Genomic DNA, 23,297 nt, shown 5'->3' with positions numbered 1-23,297 from the left:
CTTGCAGTGGTAGTAGGTCACATATCTTGGAGTAAGGTCAAGTATACTGTAGCGGGGAAGGGGAAGCACGAACAGCAAAAGCTGACTGGTCCAAGAACACCTACGAAATGTAAGTGCGCAAAATGGCCAGACTCGAGATCGTCACCTGATTCTCTTGCTGTGGATTCCACCTCACTACGACTAAGAGTCGATTCCGGAACATAGCGAGTAAAGTAACTTACAATGGGCCGGAATCCCGTCAATCCATTCGTTGACCGCCGAACTACCAAGATGTTAGACCAGTGCTGTCAAGGGTGACCCGATACATACTCCAAAGCAACTATATCATCGTGGCTTGGTTCGTGCCGGTCCAGCGAGCTGCGTGATCATCGGCTCGGCGGGACCGCCGCAGCAAACTGGGTGCCCAACGAAAGTATTAATTGTCCACGTCGTCGGAGGTGGACTGACTCCTCGCTGGACACGGGGTCTGCGGCAATGCGAGGTGCGGGGCAGCAGGCGGGGCAAGGAGTCGGACGAGCTGGGTGTAGGTTGGGGACAGGCTCGGGCTGGGGAGCCAATAGACGCGGTGGCTTGTGGGAACCGGTATGTCACAGTGTTACACTGTTTCAAAACACTGATTACTTAATCGGTCCAGCCTGTCCCCCACACCCACATCCCATCTGAGATCTCCATGGCACCCAGCTCACTCAACTCCTTGCCCCGCCCGCCGCCCCACACTGGCACACCGCACTGCCGCAGACATTTATTGACCGGAGTGAGGGAAGAAGAAGCATCGCGAATGACAGCTGTCATGACGCGTAACATCACATCCTGTCTTCGCCCTCATCGACGATATGGCCCCCCGGGAAGCAGCCAAAGAAGCCGAAACAGCCCTCACTGGCCGAACGACTGGAGGCGATGGAGAAACGTGCTGAGAAGGCGGAGAAGGAACTGAAGGTGCTTAAAAGGAAGGACAAAACAAAGGTGCGCACTGCCACGTCGTTCTTCATTCTAAGACGAGCTCACCGCCTGCAGAAGTCCCCAAAGCTTATCCCGGAGCCCAAGAATCCAAATCGAATGGCGATCTCGATGCTGCAGGTGCGGGAGGGAATGGATATGTCAGGGAAAGAGAATGACGAGCAGTGGAATCGGGTTACGGTGCGTGTTGTACACTACTGAAGGGCAGAGACAGGCTCATGCGGCTACCAGAAACTTGTTAGATATCTATGGTCGAAATATCTCCGAGTAGATGGGACTTGGGACTCGTACTCTAAAGATCACCGTGATGCAGCAATGCAGGCCGTAAGTAGTCGATACTCTGTCGCTGAATACTGCTCAAAAGGCCCAGATTGCGAAGGAGGTGCCTCTCTTCATGAAATTCGATGGCCTGTGGCCCATACGACACATAGCGCAGCAATTCCTGCAGAACCAAGACACATGCTTGCGTACAGCACTCCTAGACCAGAAATGTCACGAGGAAGGGAGCGAACGGCCCCGGAGGCGTGCTGGGCCCAAACGGGCCGGCCCATCCGCTGTCTTGCGCGCAACTTCAGAGCGTTGGCGATCGCTCTCGCTGCGTGTTGACCCTTGTCAACTCCTGGACCTCGCGCCTGTGCGTGGAAAACTGCCTCTTCTTGAGCGGCTAGAGCTGTCCCGTCCTGCAGTATCACTGCCAACGATAGACAATTCTTTGCGGACTGAAATTTCTTCGAAATCGCCCCCGCCTTGCGGAGTCTTACATTTGAAGACTTCCCTCCTCATGTTGCGTGGCACCAACTCACAGAAGTGCGCCTGAACATCACCTTTGGATTCTACGGCCATTACCATAAGGCTGTCTATAATGTGCCAGCAACGACGAGCAAGTCCAGTTGGCAGGGCGCATCCTCCGGCCTGCTCAACCTCCCGAATCTTACCGAGCTGAAGCTCCAGTCAACATGTCCCGCGCCCAGCTTCTGGGACTCAGCCGCTTTCGCCATGTTCACTTGTCGCTCGCCGAACATCACCGTTCTGCATCTACAGCAGACCTATATATCTTCTCCCGCGCTTCTCCAGGCGCTCCGCCAAGTGCCGTTATTAGAGGACTTTGCTGTCGAAGACCTGCACCAGAAGGAGTCGTACCATTTTGTGATAACCGACGAGGTCCTGCGCGAGCTGCTCGAGCCCAGTTTGGCGCGGAACCTTTGCCGCCTAGAAATTAGGGCACGGGCGATGGGCATTGTTGGCAAGGGAGAGTGGTGATCAGATCGACATAGTTGCTTGCGGGACAGAAGCTCACTGGCCTCGAGCACTTGCTTCAGAAAGAGCTCCCCCATACTCAGAAAGCAAGGATAGTAGATTTTGGGGCGGTCCAAGTGGCCGCAATCCTGTGCTTTGGTGGAGTTGCAGCTGCCAAGGGCCGTACTAGTGCTTGCTAGCGCTGGGGGCCCGCTTGATGCCGTAGCCAGCGCGTTGAGGCTGCGCAGACAATAATTAGTATGAAGTAGCATGTACCATATCAATGTAATCTAATTGCAGCCCAACTGATTGCCTTACAGCCAATTTGTATGCGGAAAACAATGTCATCGGCCGGATCACGGATGCAAGTGCGACATTTTCTGAAAATCTTCTGTGACAGAAAATTGGAAATCTTCTGACCCGGGAAAATTTCCAGAAGATTCTCAGAAGATTGATGGAAAATTCCAAATTTTCCGTGACAGAAAATCCTCGGAAAATCTTCAGAAGATCTTCAGAAAATTTCAAATTTTCTGTGTATTTTCTGGGGCGGAAAATACATCAATGCCCGTAGTGTTAATCACCTTCTTCTTTCGGGTCTATTCGCTTGTTCCCATTGGAGCGTATCGGGCTAAGGCTGCTTAGCATACGGGCTTTGCAGGGGGTTTCCTTGTGACGGTCGTATGATTGGTGGGCTGCTTGGTGGGCTCTTCTCGGTCTGGCAACTTGTTGGTTCTTCGCTCATTTTTGTCGCCTCGCTGTTGTTTTCGTCTAGATGGTTTGTTTTAAGTGGGGGAGGGTGTAAGCCTGGGAGTCTTACTTACATCATCCCATCACATAGTCACAGCCCTTAGTCACTCTCCTCTGTACCACATCGTCGTTTCTCGAATATAGCCGGATTCTGTTGTGTCCCGGTTCGTTCCTCAGTGTTTCTGGGACTTGACCACCCAGTTTCCAGTACGTGGACGACGGGAAAATATATGTTTCTTCAAACTCATTCGACACGAACAACCGGCTATTGCGATCGGCATACACAAAAGTGCTCGCGATCCTTAAGGACCTGGGACTAGACATAGACATCTCAAAGAGGGAACTGATGCATTACTCAAGAAGACGTGGAGACAACGCTCCAGCAATCAAACTACCGAACAGCGACGGAACGGAAAGTACAGTCACGGTCTTCACAACAGTAAAATGGCTGGGAGTATATCTCGACCGGAAACTCCTGTTTAATCACCATGTGAAGACACTAGCAGCAAGGGCGACAACGACGGTGAGTGGGTTAACCATGTTGTCGAACACTATCCGCGGCCTTTCGCAGAAACACCTCCGACACTTGTATACAGCGTGTGTTGTCCCAGTGATGACATACGCCAGCGCAGTATGGTGGAATGGGAAGAAGGCACACCAAAACCAGCTCAACCGGGTACAGAACCGCGCTCTACGTCTGATCTGTGCGGCTTTCAGGACGACACCAATAAACGCGTTGGAGATCGAAGCATCTATACCTCCCATCCGACTGTCACTGACGCACGCCAATAACAGAGCAGCGATACACTTCAACAAACTGAGCACATCGAACCCAGTGATTGAGAGGCTACCTGACGAATGGCGAAACGGAAACCAGCCTTACGTGCTACCGCCGCTACCAAGCAGGCCAAACAGCAATAGTGAGGTCAATAAGAAGAAGACAACACAGCTACAACAACTTGCGCGACACACCAGCCCACGCGAAGAGCGGATATCCCCGTTTCTCACAGCCCCATGGCGACGGACAGTGATGGATTTCGGCGGATGGCTGACAATAAGAGGCACGGAGGGACAGGATAAGGAGGCGGCAGCAAAGGAGCATATTAAGAGAGCTGAGTGGCTTTCACTATCAGACACCCACCTGTTGATCTACACAGATGGATCGCTGAGGGAAATACACAAGATGAGGCGAGTGGGAACTGGAGTCGTGATATTTCGAAGGGGAGAGGAGATATTCACACATTCAAGCAGACTTGGCGGACATGCAGAGGTTTATGATGGGGAGGTAACTGCCCTATTGTTTGCAGCGGGCAAGGCGACGGCGCTCTCGGAGCAGGACGCAACCATCAAGCACCTGCACTTTTTTGCTGACAACACATCAGCGATCAAGACAGTGTTTGACCCCAAACCACGACCAGGCCAGCTCCAGTCACACATTTTCCACCAAAGGATATGCAAGTTCCTTGACGACGACCCAGAACGAACAGTGGAGATATCGTGGTCCCCTGGACACTGCGACATCACAGGGAATGAGCGAGCAGACGAGCTGGCAAAACAAGGGACAGAGATGGCAACGACAAGTGGTGGAACCCGGGCAAACGCGCTCAGGAGGGCAAAGGAGAGGGTCCAGAAGGATTGGGTCAGGGAGTGGAAGTCAACAGGGAAGCGGGGACACTACGCAATAGCGAATCGATTCCCGCCGACAACGAAGCCCACGAAACAGTTCATGGCATTAGATGGGAAAAGAGAAGTGTTTGGAAGGGTAGTACAGTGCCGAACAGGGCACTACTTCTCAGGCGAGTACTATGCCCTCCGCGTACCATCCGGGAGCGTTGACTGCCCCTGTGGCGAGCACGAACAGACCCGTGAACACATCTTATGTGAATGCCCACGATACGAGCGACACCGCAACATCCTACGAAAAGCATCGAAAAGCCTGTCACTCCCACAACTACTCGGAACGCACACAGGCATAATGGCACTGGCCGAGTTCCTGGAGAAGAGCGGCACGTTCACCAAAACGGGACTCCCACGCGCCCCAACATCCCTACCCACCTTCGACAATGAGCCAGATCCGCCCGAAACGGACGACGAAGATGAACAAGAGTAGCACCAAGCGCTGAACAAGTCGGCCCAGCCCCCAGTGGGCACCTTATTTATTCCTCTCTATGTTATATACTCCATGCTCTACGACTCGACGCCAACAACCTCGCAGGACTGCACTCCCAGTCCAAACTGCGTCACACCCTCCCCGCCCTTCGCTACACCACAAAGCGCTCCGATCACAAACCCAGCGCACACCACCACCGAGCGGCCAGGCAGCTCCGGCGCCCCGGCCACCGTGTCTTAGTAGTTAGTGTACTTGTTGCGGTATAAAAATGCAGATACAAAAAAAAAAAAAAAAAAAAAAAAAAAAAAAAAGCCGAATCATATGACAATGTTTTGACCTGACAGGAATTACATAATCTCGTCTCTGATCCTCATGCCACGCGTACGGGCCGCCAACAATTCTTGAATCGAACTGCCATTCACCCACAACAACATCCGCTACGCTCACATGGCTCACCAGCTGTTTGCCCTAGCTTACCCTTTGTCGTATGAGCGGTGACCGGGGAGATTTCGGGATCAGACAGGTCCAACATCGCACAAATCCCGGATTTCGCGACACTGCTAAAAATGTGTATGCTCGCTTCATCCACGCTCGCGTTTACCCCCAGACATCATGCCTGTCTTTTTCTCTCTCGTTGCCTTAGCTGTTTTCCTTGTCCATGTACAAGCCCAGACCGTTACTGTCCAAGCCGGTACCACCTTCCAAACTATGGACGGATTTGGCTTTTCGGAAGCATTCGGCCACGCAAATGATTTATTCAAGCAGGCCGCCCTCTTTCTCGTTTGGTCTTTGATGCTAATGTTACGCCCAGCTACCCTGCTTCCGAACAAAAGCAGGTTCTTGATTTACTCTTCGACCAGAATGTAGGCGCTGGTATGACGATCATCCGGAATCGCATTGGATCGGGCGGGTCTGGAGATAGCATTCTGCCAAATAAGCCGTCGTCTCCGTCAGCAACTCCATCGTACGTCTGGGATGGTAGCGATGGACACCAAGTGTGGTTCTCTCAACAAGCTATGGACTACGGCGTCAAGACTATCTATGCAGATGCGTGGAGTGCGCCTGGCTTTATGAAGGTGGATTTTAAAGCTCTTGTCCCGTCATCTTGCCTAACATATTGTAGACCACGGGTACAGATGCTAATGGAGGAACGCTATGTGGTGTAACTGGGTCGACTTGTTCATCTGGTGACTGGAAGCAAGCATATGCCAACTTCCTCACGCAGTACATCAAGTACTACGCACAAGTTGGCGTGACTATAACACATGTCGGCTTTCTCAATGAGCCAGAATATACGTAGGCAGCTCGTTTATGTTTTGTCCAATATCCTTCTTAGACTAGCCTACAGGCCGAGTTACTCTTCGATGAACTCTAACGGTCAACAGGCTGCAGGTGCGAGTGTTGCGTTTCCTTTGAACACTCTTTAATGATGAGATCAGACTTCATCAAGGTCCTCTCACCCACCCTGAAAGCAGCTGGACTCTCTACAAAGATCACATGCTGCGATTCAGAAGGGTGGAATAATCAAGTCACGATGACCAATGCCATTAACTCTGCTGGAGCACTCAGCCTCCTTGGTACCGTCACTTCCCATTCGTATACATCGTCCCCTGGCTCCAGTCAAATCAACACGACCCTCCCCGTCTGGCAGACGGAGTATGCTGATCTCAGCAATCCAGTCAACCCCAATAACTGGTATAGCAGTGGAGCGTCGGGCGAAGGCTTGACATGGGCTAATCGCATCTTTGACGGAATTGTCAACTCCAGGCTATCTGCATATCTCTATTGGATCGGCGCAGAGCCAGGCACAACCAACAGCGCACTGATCTTGACTAGTGGAACCTCTGTGACAGTGTCCAAGCGACTGTGGGCATTTGCTCAGTGGTCGCGGTATGTTCGTCCCGGCGCTGTGCGTCTCGGCACCTCCATTGTTACTTCTGGCAGTCTCAAGTTCAGTGCATTCAAGAATCCCGATGGCCGTGTTAGCGTTCAGGTGATAAACAATGGGGGTAGTGCTTCTGCTGTGAGTGTAGCCGCGAATGGATTCACCATCGGTTCTGCAACCGCCTTCGTGTCGTCTCAAGGCAACGATCTCGGCTCTTTGTCGGTAAATTTAAGCGGAGGCTCGGTTTCTGGGAGCGTTCCTGCCCGCTCGATGGTTACTTTCCTTCTCAATACCTCTAGCACAGGAGGTGTAACGACGACCGTGACTACCAGCCGCGCCTCATCGACGACGTCAGCTAGTACTACCCCACCTCCGACAGGATGCGCGTCAGCCCAATGGGAACAGTAAGCCGTCATCTTATGCCTTCCATCCCTTGAAGAGTTAACGGACCCTAGATGTGGCGGAGTAAATTGGACTGGATGCACGAGCTGCGTGTCTGGGACGAAGTGCACATACTCCAATGACTGTAAGTCATCATTTTTGGGGTCACAAATGGTCTCTCTAACTTTCTTAGATTACTCTCAATGTCTTTAGATTGCTTCATAATCATACTAAAAGTGTCCTCGAGCTTTTCATATATTCATCTAAATGATCGAATGACAGCAGTTTTTAGCTTCATGTGGCCTTGTCTTTTTTTTTTTTTGAATCACATTGATCTACCGCGGACAAGTACGCTAGTGCTACTAGAACGCGCTGCTCGAAAGCAAGAACCGTTGACGGGTGTGCTATTGTGTGCATGATGTTGTGGTTGTCGCTCCTGTTGTAGGCAGCACTCGTAGCGCTGTTAGCGTGCATATAGATATGAGGAAATTGGAGGCTATAATTGGACGTGTCATCGGCGTATGTGGCCTTGTCCAGTTCGCAATCACAACGTCCAGAATCGACCCGATCCTCCTGGCCACTGGCAGTAACGCGCTAAGTTCCATGGCAGCAATGAAGCCTAGTGAGTATTTGGTTCACCGAATTATGCGAAGAATACAAATAAACAAATTCAACTAATATACCCGTCCATAAATGAGTGTCGTGAAAAAGTGAGGTGCAATATGAGATTCGAAAGCGATGATGTACTGATGAAATCACCCTGCAACGGCCATTTCAATGTTCTTTCCTTTGATATTAACCCATTCGATGGTTAGCGCCCCAACAATGGAAAGGCACGCCATAGCAGTGCCGGCATAGAATGCGGCGACGAGGGCCTAGTAAGTGCGGTTAGGGTACACATCCAAGTCACAGGCATGAAGACCAACATCATTGTAGGCAAGTAGAACCCCTGGCAGGTCTGCGACATCAACAGCGTTTTTCAAGCTCGTCGCTCCTGCGCTGAGAACGAGACTGGGATTTATACCTGGAACATGCGCCACGAGCCCATCGATGAGTTTGTTGGTGAACACGTTTTGTCCAATCGAAATGAACAAGGCACCCCCTAGATGAGTCAGCAGAGTTTTCCATGCAAATCAACATAAATTTACCCAGTGTGTTCGCAAACATTATGATACTTGTGCCTGTGGGAACATCTTTGAGATCGAGGACAGCTTGAGCGGCAAGCATGGGTTGTTGCATGCCCTGAGTTCCGGGTGAGTTTGACCCTCCGCCACGATTGTAAATCAGCATACCAGTCCGATACCGAGTCCACAAATAATTTCGTAGGGCATCCATTTGGTGTGGTTCGAATTCACTTTCAATGTCGAGATAAGGCCAGTGCCAATGGCGGTAAGAACAGCGGAGAGGATCATAAAAGGGGCATAATATCCAATCTGGACGAGATCTTGTGTAAGCAATGTGTTGTTGCAAGAGCCTGGGCAACTGACCGCCGTAATGAGCCCGCCAGCCAGAACCGAAGCGATGACAACGGCCAAAATAAGCGGGAGGTTGTCGATACCACTATGAACAGCGGAAACGCCGCGGATAGCTTGAAACCAGAGGGGGAGCTAGATATCCTTTTCATGCCCTTCCGCGGAGCACTCAAGAGGAAGGAACGCACATAAAAGTTGAGAATGAAGAACGCGCCGCCGATACAGAATATATAGATTGCGCCGCTCCAAATACTTCTTTGTTTCGCAATTCGAGGCGGAATCGTGGCGCTCTCTTGCTTCCAGATCTGAATGGCGATGAAGGCGCATATGAGGACCCCGAATACGACCAGGAGTGCGATAATAGTGCCCGAACCCCATGCATATTTCGAGCCACCCCATTGAAGAGCAAGAAGGATGCAAACAATCGCAGGAATGAAAAGAACAGTGCCGAGAGGATCGAAGAGTGCGAGGCGGCCCGTGAAGGATGACGGAATATTCTCGATGATGTCGTGCCTTTTGGGCATTTTGAAAAGGAAAATGACCACAGCCAAGGTCACGGCTCCAACAGGTAAGTTGATGTAGAAACACCTGCGAAGGAGATCAGTCTATAAGAAGACGCGACGACCAATAACCAGACCATCTCCAAGTGAGTTTGGAGTCCGTGAAAGCACCACCCATGAGAGGACCCGCAACACTACATGCAAAATAAACCCCAGTTTCGGATATCCAGCTGAAAATACACACCTGGCAATACCATACATGCCACCAACTAGTCCAGTATAGATCGGGCGTCTCTCAAGCGGTACTGTGTTGGCTAAGATGATCAGCGCGCCTGAAAAGATGCCTGCTGATCCCAGGCCGGCGATTGCTCGTCCAATGATGAGTGCACTGGAAATAAAAGGTTCCTTCAGATTGCTCCGCGCGAAATAAACACTAACCTTGAGTTTGGAGCTGCACCACAGATAGCAGACCCGATTTCGAAGATGGTAATGGCAGTAACGTATGTCCACTACGACGGTGAGACACTGTGAAGACTTGACTTGGTGGCAGTACCTTCACCGGCAGGAATGTGTAGAATTTTCCGAACAGCAATTGGGTCGCCGCAGTCGTCTATGTCGCGGTTAATGTGATATTATGAGTACAGGAAGGGAAGAACAGTTACCAGAAGATAGGATGAGCCATACCACCCTACATCGTCCAACGAGTGGAACTACGTTCCTGAGTATTCTGGACATGGCAGTGGAGTCAAAGAACATACTTGATTGGTGATTTGGGGAATGGCGACAGCGATGATTGTGTTGTCGAGAGCGACAAGAAATACCGAAAGACATAAGGCGAGCGTGAGCAATGCGAGTCTTATGCCGGTGGGATATTCGATCTCATCTCCCTCAGACTTTGTTGACTCTGTTACTTCCGTTACTTCTGGCTTGAGTTCTTTGTCGAGTGAAGGCTTTTCAGGCGACGTGAGGGTTTCTGCGCTGGTGGACATGAGGGGAAACAGAGAGCAGGAGTAGCTGGGCCAGAAGAAGCGGAAAACGGGGGGGAGGGAGTGAGGCATGTAGAGATGCAAGCGAGGATTTTATACTTCACATTGTCGCAAATCAAGATGTGGTTGTGGGTGCCCGGGCGTCATCAAGCTGACACGTAGGCGACCGGCTGCGTCGTCGTTGAGCACTTGAGCGGCTCAGACTCCGACTATCATAATTCTCTTCCAGTCTAAAGGGCACGCGGCCCGTGACGCGGGTATGCTTCACGCAAGCCAGGCGTTTTGGGCAAGTTTGATTCGAGCTTCTCGGCAGCTGAGTAATCACAAAGATGTCAAAAATTTGATGGACGGTGTTTAGGTTAGGAGTGTTGTGTCCTGCTCAACGAATAAATCGTGGTCTGTGTGAATACGAATATGGTACAACTATAGTACATCGCTGTCGATATATTGACAAAAAGAATGTCGAGGTCAGATTCTTCCGCCTCTCACTATTGCAGTCCTGTCATCCGTCTCAAGTCCCAAGTCCAATGGTATATCCAGATTTATATTGCTCGACATCGATAAGGGTGGTTTTTTGGCTGTCCTCCGGACCTGTAGTAGCGCACGAGTCGAGAATATACTATGCACGACGCGCAGGAACGAGTTCAACAAGCCGGGCATTCCGGGCTGCAGATCGGTCACTTAGACATGGTGCTTCAACAAAGTGACAGAACTCACCGGACCAGCGACTACGATGAGGATATTGATGATCGAGACAACTAGAGCACGATGTGGCGCTGGCAAAAACGATTAAGACAATGCCCACCTAATAAGAAGATAAAGTAAGTGATTCCGTCGCGGAATAATGTTCCAATAAGTGGACCACGCGAGTGTCGAAGTCGCCTCCAGCCAAACAACGCTGTATAGCCTACAAGCACTAATGTTTATCATGAGCCGTGACCCGGTCATGATAGAAAGAGGGCAACACTGACCAATGTCGTACAGCAAAGCAGAGGCGTATGGGATGGCTACTAGCACAAAATCACCATCTGCGAGAAAGCATCCGGGTGTGTTCAATGGCGGCTTCGTGTACACCGCAGTGGGCATGAACCGCGCAAGGGAGATAACTCCCACTGCCGTGCTAATCTATTGAGTCATTAGTATAGGTTTGGAAAAGGAGCGTAAAACTGACAATGAAAAGTATCGCAAAACCTAGCATGACCCCACGCTTCTGGCCACTCAAGGCATAGGTTCTTAGTGTTAGAATAGCTAAGAAATCAGCTTTACACATCTGGAACTTTGCCAAAATCTGCACCTTCGCCAACGGCGATCCCAGATATATTGAGCCCTGAAGGATGATCATAATCAGTCTCGGTACCTGACTAAACAAGAGACAGGTCATACAGGTGAATACAGAGTGGAGTTGGTTGCAACGCTACGATGAGTTAACACGATTTGCGCAGCAGACACTCATTCCACTTACCGTTAAGGAAATGTTGCGTGCAAGTGAATCTTTCACCAGGATTTCAGCCAGGACGTTGTAATCCCAGACGACTTACAATACATTATTGTCCCCATGTCAAAAAACGGCGAGTAGCGCGAAACGAATAGAAGAAGCGTTGCAGAGCCCCAGGTATGCCCCCACATATGATTGACCTGTTATAGGAGGACATTTCACAGACTCGACCGCCATTATGAGGCCTAACTCACCTCCAGATCAAACGTTAAGAGGTAGTCGAGCACCTATGCATCAGAGAAGTTAGGATGTCTTCATATATATGAGTTGACCAACCAGAACGACCAGAGTGCTGACTGGAATTAAGGTCAGTGTTGACTGTACAAAAAGCCTGGTGGAGTTGTACCGTTAGCATACTTTAGAGAGGTTATGGGTCAAACGTGAAGAATAGATACGAGTAGGAACGCACCTTCACCGTTGTGAGCCGTGCTGCGAGGACATCCGCCGGCAGCGCCTGGACGGCGGCGGCAGACATGGACTCCAACTTCAAGGTTTGAATGTTGTGGTTAACGGAAGGGTCAAGAATGCTTGATGTTTTGCACCTGTCATGATCGGATTTGCGTTTTAAATTTCGTGGTCGTACTTAGTCGTCAATGTCCTAATCGAGTTACTCAGGCCGAGACTCGCCCTTTTATTGCAAGCCATGAAGTTCGCATAACAAGCTTCCAAGTAGGCTCAATTAGACCTGCAGCAAAGTGGGATACTTCCTCAAACTTTCGCGATCCGCGTTTGATGCGATCGGAAACGGCACTAACTCAGGGCAAAAATAGTGCAAACATTGGAACAAAGTGCAAAAATAAGCTTCAGCCTCAGCCTTGACGACTTGCCTTTGTTTATCTTGTGATGCGTTGCTGGTGCAGGACAGTATGATCAGTGAGATGAGAACGAAGACATCGGTATGAGAAAATATGAAAGCGAGCAATGCGATGATGGAACAGTCGGAAAGTAGAAGAAATCGAATCCATGACAACAACACACACTACCACCCACCACCATCCCAACTTGCACGCTTGCGCTTGCCCTTCGGCAGTCCGGCTGAAGTATCCGGCTTAGCCGTTTCCGGGCCAACATCGGCGGCAGCAGAAACCACCAGATCAATGGGCCGGACGACGGCGCTCTGCCCACGCTGATGTCCATTCCTCGATCCTTTGGAAGTCTTCGGAGTCGATGGCGTAGTTCCGCCACCAGATTTAGCAAGTGCAAGTGCCAGCTTGGTTTTGCCAGTCATGCCGCCGCCGCTCATGCTTCTTATCAACGGCCGCATAGCGCCAGCCGTTGGCACGGATGGTTGTCGAAGAGGAATAGGTGATACTGGTGTAATCTTTGGTGATGTCGGGTTCGAACTGTGAGCTCCGTTCAACCCTGGCCATATTCCAAACCGATTGACGGCGGCTGATGTTGTGTGTGGGCCAGAAGACGACCTCGCTAGATCAAGTGCCTCCCCGCCTCTCCGGGTTGGAGCTGTTTCTCCGGGGATTTCTGATGTAGCACCACCGCCATAGTAATGGAGGTCCAGGAATGGGAGGTAGATCGTATCTCCATGAGAAGTTGGTGGACTTGGTGAATTGAGCTGGGCAGGTGTTGGGCTACTGGCGGCATTGACAGCAGCAGCAAGCCTGCCTTGCTGTCCAACACCCAACGCAAATACAGGGTCAAGTGCAAACGCAGTCGGCGGCGACATACTTCCCGGTATGGTCATCGCAGTGAGCGATGGTGTAGTCGGGGCACTCAATAAGGTCTGTGCAGCGACACAATCTATCTCAGCTTCTGCAGGGGGTGGAACAGAGACTGAGCGAGCTCGAGTCTGAATCTGCTGCGAGGAAGATGCAAGCAAAGGCGGTCCATGATGGTAATGATGGTGATGATGGTGATGGTGGTGGACATGAACTGTCTGGACAGTGGCTTGTATTGGTAGGGGCGCTCGAAGACCTGCATTGCGGGAGGACAGTGCTAAAACGGTGCTAGATGGGGTAGTCGTTGGCCGCAAAAGCGGTGTTCCAGGAGTCTCCAGTTCCAATTCAAGCATGCTATCGCTTTCCCTGATTGTCACCGAAGCTGCAGCTTCCTCTGTTTGTGTACTTGCGGCGAGACTGGCCGGTTTGTCGTCTTGAACATCCGGCTCGTGCTCTGCCGGTATATCTACCAAGTCGTCGAGCGTGAGCACCTTTTCTGCTCGTGTCGATCTCCCATTCGCATTCTCGCCAGTCTCGTCTTCTTCATCACTGTGCCCTTCCTTTCCACCTCTGACCACCTCTGCGATTCCTGTCAACTCACCCGGTCTTCTCCCAAAGCTACCAACACCAACACCCCAACCGCCCCACATACCGAGGGGTTGATGTGTTCTGGCACCAAAGATCAAATCTCCTGCCGTATTCGAATGATGAGTGAAGCCTCTGAAGCCACCGCTGGAACCCGCCCATCCACCAGGCTCTGATTCAGCATCATCCAAAAGACCGATATCGATGTCCGTGCCAGCTTCCGAGTACGAATATGGCGTATCGAACGAAGAGAGAGACAAGCCTGCTTCTGAAGGTGCCGCATCGAATTCGAAATCCCTGTCTAGATCGAACGACGAATGGAAAGACAGAGCGGGTGATGAAAATGCTGCAGCCGTGCTCAAATTAGGATTCTGGGACGAAAATGATAGCGAATGTGAGCCTGTGGGATGATGTTGATGCTGGTGATGATGCTGGTGCAAGTCAACTCTTGCATTAAGGTCATTCGTACCGGGAAGATGGCCATACAATGCTGGTTGTTCGAGATCGTATCTTTCCATGACGCCATGCGTGAGTTCGAAAAAGTCTCTCGCGTTGGCATTGGTGTTTTCGAGCGGGAATGAAGCACTGCTACTCAGCGGAGGAGAATGGATCGCTCGGCTGGTCGAATTATTATGCAGGTTGGCTGAAGAAGAATCGAGACGAGGGTTGGCGGAAAACCAATCTTGTGGCCCCCACGCGCTGCGCCCAATGGTTTGACCAGTTGAGCTATTCAGCGTAAGACCCAGCGAAGCTAGTTCCTCTTGTCGGCGATGCAGAAAGTGAGCTTGTTGAAGTTTAGTTGGACTCGGGGGTGGCATAGTTTGTGTCAGGTCTTGCGAAGGGGACACAGAAGTTACAGGAACAGTATCGGCAACAGCTCCTTCAACATCAAGCATAGGCTCGTCACCGTCTACATCGGTTGGGGGGGCAACAACCAGGTGTTGCATGCCTGGTACGAGGCCCATAGCAGTTTCCTCTCCTGCCTGTTGTTGAATGCTCGAATGAGAGCTGGGATTCGCAAATTTGAATGTGAAATCCGAAGCAGCAGAACCGAAGCTAAAGGCTCCCAGGTCAGATTTAGCAACATCCGACGTAGCTTCAGCCTCGTCGTCTGAACAAGGCATAGACATGGTCTTGAAACCCTGACTTGTGTGTGCTCTTCTTCGACGCCGGATAGGACCCAAAGCTGGATCAACACCAGCGGTGGTGTTCGACAATCCTTCATCAGTTTTGGACCGCCCGACTCGCGCCCGTCCTCTCGGCTGTTCGTCTTCCCCCAACTCTTCTTTGACCACAGAACTGAGATCTTTCGTTTTCTTGACGACTCTCGGACGCGCTTTGTACCCTGCCCTCTCGTATTCTTCTGGCCATGCATTCCGAAATCTATCTCGCAGGTCCATACTCCTTCTGCCCGTCGCCCCAAACACAGGTGCTTCCTTGGCTATCGTCGCCCAAGCCGCACCATGCCTACGGAATCCCGCTAACAAAGCTGCATCTTCTTCTTGCGTGAATGGTCGTCGTTTGGGATGGGCTGAGGGGGGAGTAGGAAACAAAGGTGTTCCATCTGCGTTGGTCGAGCGGTTGAGTGTTGTTGGGGTGCCAGTGTGGGATGAGGATAATGAGCCAAGAGACGAGGGAAGGTGGGTTCGCGCATTGGGATAATGGGTGCGGTAGGCTTCGGGAAAATATGTCCGAAATCTTGGTAATATTAGCCACGATCAGGGTTAAAGCAACCCGCGCACCTGTCCTTCAAATCTACCGGCGAGCGGTTGTCGAAAGACAGATTTGGATCAGAGAGAATAGCCTTCCAGTTTCCTACGCCATGCTATTCCCCAACTGTGAATTAATATTCGAGACGAGAGCAAAGAACATACAATTTGACATCCCTCCACGAGCATCTGGGTTTCCTCTGGCGACCACTTCCTGCGTTGTCGCTTCTCTTTCTCCTGCGGCTTACTTTCCCCTTCGTTATCTTCCTCGTCGTCTGGCGTAGATTCAATTTTCCGCATTTTTCCCTTGCGTGCGTAAGGGATAGTTGTGTCATCTCGGAAATTCCAAGCCGGAACGACGCGTGGCGAAGATGGAAGCGCTAGTGAGGTCCGCCGTGGTTTAGCGCCAGGTGGCTGTTGGTCGGGGGTGGCCATAGAAGAGGATGGGGATGAGACCACTGGAGGTTGGTGTGGAACCTTGAAAGCAAAGTTGGCAGCAGAACTTGTGGCTGCCATGGGTTATTTCTCGGGCTTGTGAGAGTAAAGAATGTTGATGAAAGATGAACCCTGCTCCAGAGACAAGTGAACGAGTGGGTTTCTGAGTGAAGAGCAGTCAACAGCTACGGACACGAGGTGGCGGCGGGGAACGTGCCTCGAAGAGAGGTAGCAAGCGTCCCTTGCTTTCCGTTAACTGCTGGTCGGAAGCCACCTTGACCAATACAGTGTGTAAAGGGAAGAATTCTGGACAAGGGGCGCAATGTGGAATAGCTTCCGACTGCGGTCGCACGTGGAATGACCAAGTTTGGAATGGTTTCGTGGAAATCATCCCATTTTGCATTTTGCCTCAAAAAAAATCGGTCCCCAGGTCTTTACTTTGGCACGCTCTTCAAATGTGTTCAACGTGTGTTGATATTATTTACTTCCCCAATGACTGCAGTGACTAACTTGGCCTGATCTGAGGCTTAAAATCCCGTAGTGCGCTGCGTGCCATAATCCCTCCTGGATGCTTCCAATCATCGAGGCATGCAAAGCGCTTTCTCGTCGCAGTGGAGATTTGCGATTGAAAGGCCAAATCCGGAAGCCTGTTGTTTCGCTCAATTCTCTAGCTGGCTTTGTCAATAATGTCCGTGGTGATCCTTGCTTCAGATATCTTCGAGTACTTCCCTTCGTGCATAGCTGGTAACAAGAAATTTTTGATCGTTGGAAAGCCTCACCATATAATGGAATCCTTCTGTCCGTCCGAACGATACAGTGTTTGACTGACGTTGTCAGTGTTTGAAGAAACCGTGACCATACAGCGGAGGCTGTTGGGAGGTGACTGGCCTGGAGAGGCGCATAGGATTTGAGAAGAATCGGTTGCATAGATTGGATGGAAGGACTTTGATGACTCGTTTTTGAAGATTCAGAGGCTTGCATTTACGCTCTTTTTTCGTCAGATATCGACAAGACACATCCAATATCTTTCAGCTGCACCATTTTCCGAGTGCAAGTCTGGGACTGTTCACATTGACAGACAAGTGCCGAGTTTTCGAGTGTAACTTGAAGGCTGACGAATAGCAGAATAGAAGAGTTGCCGTTCGCCTATGCGCTCGAAGTCAGCTGGAGAGAGAGAGAGAGATCAAGCCCATTTCAGATATCTTCGCTGATATGCTGCTTGCCGGAAACTTGATCCGTGTCTTCTGGTTTTGTTTTGCTGTGTTATTTCTTGCGAATGGACAAATATTAGTGTGTAGCTACTGTAAACATCCAGTTGAGATATGTAAGTATGCTGGGTGTTGCCAGTCGGGCGAAGGTGTGCCCCGTCGCGTTTTGAATCTTGACTTGATGGACGAACGAGTGACGGTTGGGAAGGAGGAATTGAATAGAACACTTCTGCTTGATCAAGAAAAGCCATTTTCACACCTTGCAATTGTTCACCACCTTGGATGCCTCTCTCTCAGCAACAGTAGCCAGAGCTTCCGCTCGCTCTATATATGCACTGCCTACCGCCTCGCCCTCTCTCCTCCACTAGTACTTGAACCCTCACTTAACAACCCGACGATGGCTCGTCAAACTACGGCCGACCCCAGCAGTAGTCATCCAAAGCCCAAGAAGCTGAAAAGTGTGCAGTTTTCTGACGAGAACTTGCTATACTCCCCTGTTGCATGGTCTCCCCAACCTGAAGCGGACCTCTCTTCACTCCCACCATCGCCGATGCCGAGCCATCCCACTTTCCCCCCAACGGCTGTGTTTTTTACCTCAGACTCCGAGTCTGAGCCGGAGCGCGTGCCAGCAGCTCCCTCTTACAATTTTTCTACACAAGTCGGCCCACCCATACCCTGGAAACCCCCATTGGTCTACAGCCCATGGGGCGGGTCGCTTGCGGCCGAACTGCCAACCTCAAACGTTGGTTTGACTCCCGCGCCGTCAACGCCATACCTACCGGTCGCCAACACTAACCAGACATGGATAAATCAAGCCTATGCTTGGCCACCGCCATCTCCATCTCCTCCCCCGCTCTATACGCCTTGGACAACCCAGCCTCAATCTGGCCAACCATACCCAACACCGCCTATTCACCTCCACGTTCTGCTCGCATTCACGCCTTTCGCTAATGTTCCCCCCATCGCCTTCGACGTCTCGCTACCGCCACACACCCAGCTCCAACAAAACCTTACTCCCGCATACCTCGAGCCTGCAACCCATCCTCCGTTGTCGTGTCTGGTTCTGCACTGCCGTCGGCTTGCATTGGCATTCCCATATCCCATCTCAGGCGACGACTGGACCATCCCCGTTGTCCCGCTCACGCAGCCAACTACAGGCATCGTCTGTGTCCTTGACGTTTTGCGCGCCATCTACGTGTCATTGCGAACTTCGGTTCTCAGAGCAGAGTACGAGACATTCCGAGCAACAACAATCGGTGATAGCGTAAAGCCAACTTCTGCGACGATGACGACCCGCACAGAGGTCGACTCGGCTTATTTTGCTCGTTGCAAATTTATCTCAGATCCGCATCTTCGGAGGGCGGAAGAACTGAAAGGCGTCAAGCGCGTCGACGTGTTGTGCGGGAAAACCCGTTTCTTAGGGCTGTCAGGGCCTCTTGAAGCGGGACCGGGTGTATGGGAGCTCAATCTTGCAGAATGACACCATATGAAAGTATCGTATTCCCAAAACGAAGACAAGAGAGAAAAAACGAAGAAGTTAATCGTAAGACATATTGTACAACTAATCCCTCTTTTCCACGTGCTGCTTCCCTGGAAACTGTTATTTTTATCGTGTATGTACCCTACCGCTTCCCACTATTGTTTTTTTTTGTCCACTAGATTTCCCATGGGGTTGGAGGCGAACGGGTGTAACTTAGAGTAGAATAAATGTGAATACTTGGGAGATTTTGATAAGTTCGACGACTTGGTTTTGTATGGTGAGAATCTCAAATGCGTCGCGGTAACGTGATCGTGTCGAGTCTTGAACAGGTTATTTCCGGTGCGGAAAATCAACGGAGATCGTCGGAGGATGTGCCTTGCTGCTGGTCCTTGCACAGCAGAAGCTCAGGCGAATTAAAGTGCTGGCTTCCTTAACGCGAGCTGGACTTGACCCGGAGTTCGACTTGCTTAAACTCAAGCTTCATGTAAGTTTACCTGGACACTGATCTCCTGTATGATGTTTGTGTAACTGTTCTTCGGAAATTGTTACTATCAGTGATGCCCTCTCTTCGTTGCGGCCCGTTCAATTTTCGTTCTCACCCACCAAGTCTAAACATGGTCGGTCGAACTTCGCCAGAACTGGCATAGGCGGTCCGCATCCCATTCACCGGTGACCTTGAACGTGACATTGTTGGCGGGGCAAACTGGCGCGTAGATTCCGGTTGACCATTGCATGCGTCTTGGTAGGAGCTGTATAAGAAGGGCGATTCGTTGAACGCATGTCTACAACAAGTCATGCGCTCCTCGATTGTCTTTCTGCTCGGTGCCGCTTGGGCGAGCGCCCAGACCACCTCGACGCCATATGGACAGGCAAGTTGGTTTGGCTCAGACAGATTGTTTCTGACAAAGCGTTCGATAGTGTGGGGGTTCAGGATACACTGGACCGACTGTTTGTCCATCAGGCTGGGTTTGCACCTACTCGAATGACTTTTACTCGCAATGTCTGGAAGGTACTGGCTCGGGGACGACCACCACCCCGGGCACCTACTATCTGTCAAACGTAAGACCCGTTAGGTACTATATTGTGTATGGATATAATCTACCTAAATGGTCCGCCTCAACTCGCCACCAACGGTCCGATGTCCTGTCACGGCGTTAGCGGCCTTCGGAAGCTGTCAAACACCCTCAACCTCCCGCGGCGCCGCCATGGTGATCAGCAGTGGCGCTCCTTCAAAGCGCCGCACGTCCAACCGGCACGACAGACCGAGCACTTCTGGTGCCGGGAAGTATCATTTGACTCCCCTCAAGGCGCGGGATGGACGCATGAAGCGCGTCATTCAGCCTACCAAAAGTCAGGCTGTGCGTCGGGCTGCTCTCCGATCACAGCTTGCGCTCCTTCTTCAAGGCGACAGTATCTCGGATGGTCCACAGACACTCGGCAGCACCAGCGAGGAGCCTGGAGGCGACCAATGGGTGGATGAGATGCCCACCGATAGCCTCCCGGTCCCGTATTTTGAACCGGTGCAGGTGCCTCTTCCCCCGCGCCGAGCTGCGGTCTCTCGCTTCAACCTTGCTGATGCCTGGGGGAATCTCCTCCCTGCTCTGGAGGGCCCATGGTCCCAGTTCAAGCAGGCTACTTATGCCTCCCCACCCACTCACATTGGGCCCTCGCTCCACCATGAATGCCAGCATGCATGCGACACTTATATCAACAAATCAGTTGACTGTCTCTACCCCACGCGTATGCTTTCGTTCAATCATAGCTAGATTTTAGCTGATCCGGCCACAGATTTACAAAGGGTCTTCATCTCAACCTGCTCCTGCAAGCCACTAGCTGTCCTCTTGGTCGAAAACGGAGTCTTCCCATCATCCCCCCAAAGGCCACGAATCGCCGTATCCATCGATCTCTTAGAGCTGTACAGGGCGTTGTTTGAACGCTCCTCTGCGACGCGATTACGGCGCTGGCGAATGCACTTCAAACTGTGTATGAGCGGCGGGGCTTCAATATATCATCAACACAGGTGGGTTCAATTAGTTCAGCCTTCTTCACTCAACGCTTAATCATCTACGTAGCGGACCGGCGTCAAAGCGTCAGATCCATTTCGGCGAAGCCTCACGCAGGCTGTCCTTTGGTCCAGTAATCTGCGCGACCGTATAGCGCTTAGAGTCAGTGCAGCTCTTGCTGCAGCTGACAGGTCTCTGTCATCCACTGCTCCCTCCAGTGGCGCCGCTACCTCCCCTTCGAATGCCTCCGCCGCCGCCTCAAATGCCCCCAATGCCCCCTTCGTTCCTTCTGTATCCCCTTCGGACGCCTCCACCTCCGCCTCCACTGCTCCTACGGACGCCGCTCCTGTCCCTTCGAATGCCTCCGCCACCGCCTCCAATGACGCCTCCGGTCATGTCCTCCCTGCCTCTGGCACCGCCCATCACGCAGATCGATTGCTCCACGACCGCTGTCCACTGTGTTTTGGTGGGGTTGACTGGGGAAAACCACTATCCAGGTGCATACTCCAATGCTGTCTTGAGTTTCTGTGCTGATATATTCCAGTGGTGGTGATGTCCAACTGGGAGGAGATGCATGCTTTAGCTACCGTCACCTTCGTTCCGCGGGGGACGGCCCAATTGGTTATAAGCCCCAATACTTTGTCTCGAAGGCAAAGGTTGAGCAGGTCCGACGGCGTGTAGACGAAGCTAAGCGAAGAAGGCCAACGCAGACCCTCGATGACAGCTGTGCAGAAAATTGGACAGCTGCCAACGAGAAGAAGAAGTTGGTTGATCCCAAGCGATATGATGCCAGCGGCATCTTTGCTTTGATATGTCGCCATGGTCAAACACTTTTCTGCTGCAACATCGACACCCCAGGTGAACAGCACTACTACATCATTGCCCTCCTTGAGGAGGTGATCCAACTTTTGCCTCCCGATGCCACTATCTCCCAAGCATATGATGTAGGCTGTGTTATTGACCGTAGCCAGTATCTTGTAGGTTTTTTAATCTGTTTTTCTTTCTGTTGATAATGTTCTATTTAGTTTGATGTCCTGGGGACAGGTGTTCGTGAACGAATTAAGTTTGTTCTGAATGCCATGCATGCCTATGGCCACGAGTGGCGATGCCAACTCCAGTATAATCCACGGATGGTACTAGGAATGGGCTTGACTGACCATGAAGCTGTTGAAAGACTATGGTCACGTATCCGGAGGCTGATTCCAATTACCCGTGGACAATGGGCAAGTTCTTATTGGTATTGCAATCTTACCCTAATTCAAATTTAGAACTCACGTCGCATCTGGACCATTGACCAGTATATTGCCTTTGTCAACACAGACGGTTTCTACCGCTTGGGTGACTGGGTACTTCGGCAACAATCCAAAAATGTTCGGCGTCGCTATTATGATGCTGGGAACCTGCTACGCAGATGTGGTATCCCTATTTCTGATCTGCGGGATGAATGGGCAGCTCAGAAAGCAGCCCAAACTTCTGGTCGTAGCCGTAAGTAGTCAGATGTAGCTGTATCTGAGCTAACCCAGTTTAGATGCTCCAAAGCGCCTCCGCCGTGATCTTGATAAGGTGGTTGCCTTACAAGCTCAAATTGATGCCATCGAAAAATCTCTGGGAGATGTTCGGGAGTCAATCTCCAATCAGACGGCTTCTAATGACTCCTTTCGCCTCCTTCGTGAACTGCAGGCTACACATGCTGACCTAGAGAGGCAGGCAGAGGCCTTATACTCGTCTCTGAACATCCATCAGATCTATCCTGCTCTGGAAGGGCTACCTCCAGAGCTTGCCCGACTTTCTTGTTACTATGCGTGATCTGAAGATCAATATTCGGCGAAGGGCAATAGGCTCGTTTCAAGAGTGGGAAACTCTTGATCAGGCAGTCTCAGGCCGACGGGAACCATTGGGTAGATGCAAAAATATATTCTTCTACTTGTTATCTGACCGTTATTAGGAACCAAGTTATATCAAGCAACCCGTTCAACTATTACGAAACGTCAACCTGCTCTACTCAAAGCACTTAGGAAGTTTAATGGCTATTGCTCTGAGTTCGAGATTCTCCGACCTCCAGACTGTCAGATCGCTGTTCCACGCCCATTGCCAACCACTCTTGCAGCACTCCGAGAAGACTCCTCATTACATGAAGACATCTGGACAACTCCAACTGAGGGACGACCTCCACGATGGCTTGAGGATGAAGATGTTCGGCAAGGCATTCGCAACCTTCATATTGTTGATCGGTGTGGAGAGGAGGAGTTGAGACTTAAATCAGAAATTGCTAATATGCAGCTGTGGCTTGAGAGAGAGTTGAATGTTGCAACCTATGCAGTTCAAGGGAATGAAGGTATTGCCTTTTGGTTATGCTTCACCTTCTCACGCCTACTAGACCCTACTCTAGACCTCCCCCTTCAAGAAAGGGTAGAGTATATATCGAGCCTTCAATG

At 51.1% G+C, this 23,297-nt stretch overlaps 6 protein-coding genes across 6 annotated transcripts; 3 read left to right on the top strand and 3 right to left on the bottom strand.

Moving 5' to 3' along the window:
* Window positions 1-5,662: 5,662 nt before the first annotated feature.
* MIND_00939800 (Glycoside hydrolase) lies at window positions 5,663-7,529 on the top strand (the record flags this gene model as incomplete). Its single annotated transcript, XM_037366017.1, has 7 exons — window positions 5,663-5,835; window positions 5,862-6,126; window positions 6,174-6,346; window positions 6,399-6,442; window positions 6,490-7,339; window positions 7,391-7,461; window positions 7,510-7,529. The coding sequence occupies 7 exons, from the start codon at window positions 5,663-5,665 to the stop codon at window positions 7,527-7,529; spliced, it is 1,596 nt and encodes a 531-aa protein (XP_037217429.1).
* A 542-nt stretch (window positions 7,530-8,071) lies between these two features.
* On the bottom strand, window positions 8,072-10,346 carry MIND_00939700 (DHA14-like major facilitator; the record flags this gene model as incomplete). The annotated part of the gene is made up of 12 exons (XM_037366016.1): window positions 8,072-8,191; window positions 8,243-8,418; window positions 8,465-8,558; window positions 8,609-8,749; window positions 8,804-8,923; window positions 8,977-9,376; window positions 9,426-9,482; window positions 9,533-9,676; window positions 9,727-9,797; window positions 9,842-9,898; window positions 9,951-9,998; window positions 10,047-10,346. The coding sequence occupies 12 exons, from the start codon at window positions 10,344-10,346 to the stop codon at window positions 8,072-8,074; spliced, it is 1,728 nt and encodes a 575-aa protein (XP_037217428.1).
* Window positions 10,347-10,742: 396 nt separating this feature from the next.
* MIND_00939600 (uncharacterized protein) lies at window positions 10,743-12,274 on the bottom strand (the record flags this gene model as incomplete). The annotated part of the gene is made up of 13 exons (XM_037366015.1): window positions 12,179-12,274; window positions 12,116-12,125; window positions 12,046-12,065; window positions 11,964-11,996; window positions 11,813-11,909; window positions 11,737-11,765; window positions 11,658-11,688; window positions 11,569-11,601; window positions 11,446-11,522; window positions 11,246-11,399; window positions 11,080-11,190; window positions 10,992-11,032; window positions 10,743-10,940 (listed from the first exon to the last, which is right to left on the bottom strand). The coding sequence occupies exons 1-13, from the start codon at window positions 12,242-12,244 to the stop codon at window positions 10,743-10,745; spliced, it is 900 nt and encodes a 299-aa protein (XP_037217427.1). The 5' UTR covers window positions 12,245-12,274.
* Window positions 12,275-12,748: 474 nt separating this feature from the next.
* MIND_00939500 (uncharacterized protein) lies at window positions 12,749-16,562 on the bottom strand (the record flags this gene model as incomplete). The annotated part of the gene is made up of 6 exons (XM_037366014.1): window positions 12,749-14,427; window positions 14,497-15,725; window positions 15,770-15,852; window positions 15,902-16,238; window positions 16,303-16,334; window positions 16,389-16,562. The coding sequence occupies 6 exons, from the start codon at window positions 16,560-16,562 to the stop codon at window positions 12,749-12,751; spliced, it is 3,534 nt and encodes a 1,177-aa protein (XP_037217426.1).
* Window positions 16,563-17,776: 1,214 nt separating this feature from the next.
* MIND_00939400 (uncharacterized protein) lies at window positions 17,777-18,859 on the top strand (the record flags this gene model as incomplete). Its single annotated transcript, XM_037366013.1, has 1 exon — window positions 17,777-18,859. One exon carries the CDS (start codon window positions 17,777-17,779, stop codon window positions 18,857-18,859), a length of 1,083 nt encoding a protein of 360 aa, XP_037217425.1.
* Window positions 18,860-19,965: 1,106 nt separating this feature from the next.
* Window positions 19,966-22,668, top strand: MIND_00939300 (CxC1 domain-containing protein; the record flags this gene model as incomplete). The annotated part of the gene is made up of 7 exons (XM_037366012.1): window positions 19,966-20,599; window positions 20,648-20,883; window positions 20,932-21,359; window positions 21,407-21,839; window positions 21,888-21,908; window positions 22,131-22,347; window positions 22,391-22,668. The coding sequence occupies 7 exons, from the start codon at window positions 19,966-19,968 to the stop codon at window positions 22,666-22,668; spliced, it is 2,247 nt and encodes a 748-aa protein (XP_037217424.1).
* Between the last annotated feature and the right edge of the window lie 629 nt (window positions 22,669-23,297).

Source organism: Mycena indigotica (genome assembly GCF_014461135.1).
Source record: "Mycena indigotica strain 171206Taipei chromosome Unknown Mind.scaff0008, whole genome shotgun sequence".
Classification (NCBI taxonomy): Eukaryota; Fungi; Basidiomycota; class Agaricomycetes; order Agaricales; family Mycenaceae; genus Mycena; species Mycena indigotica.
Note: the sequence above shows the minus strand (reverse complement) of the source record. Positions and strands in the feature narration are given on the sequence as shown.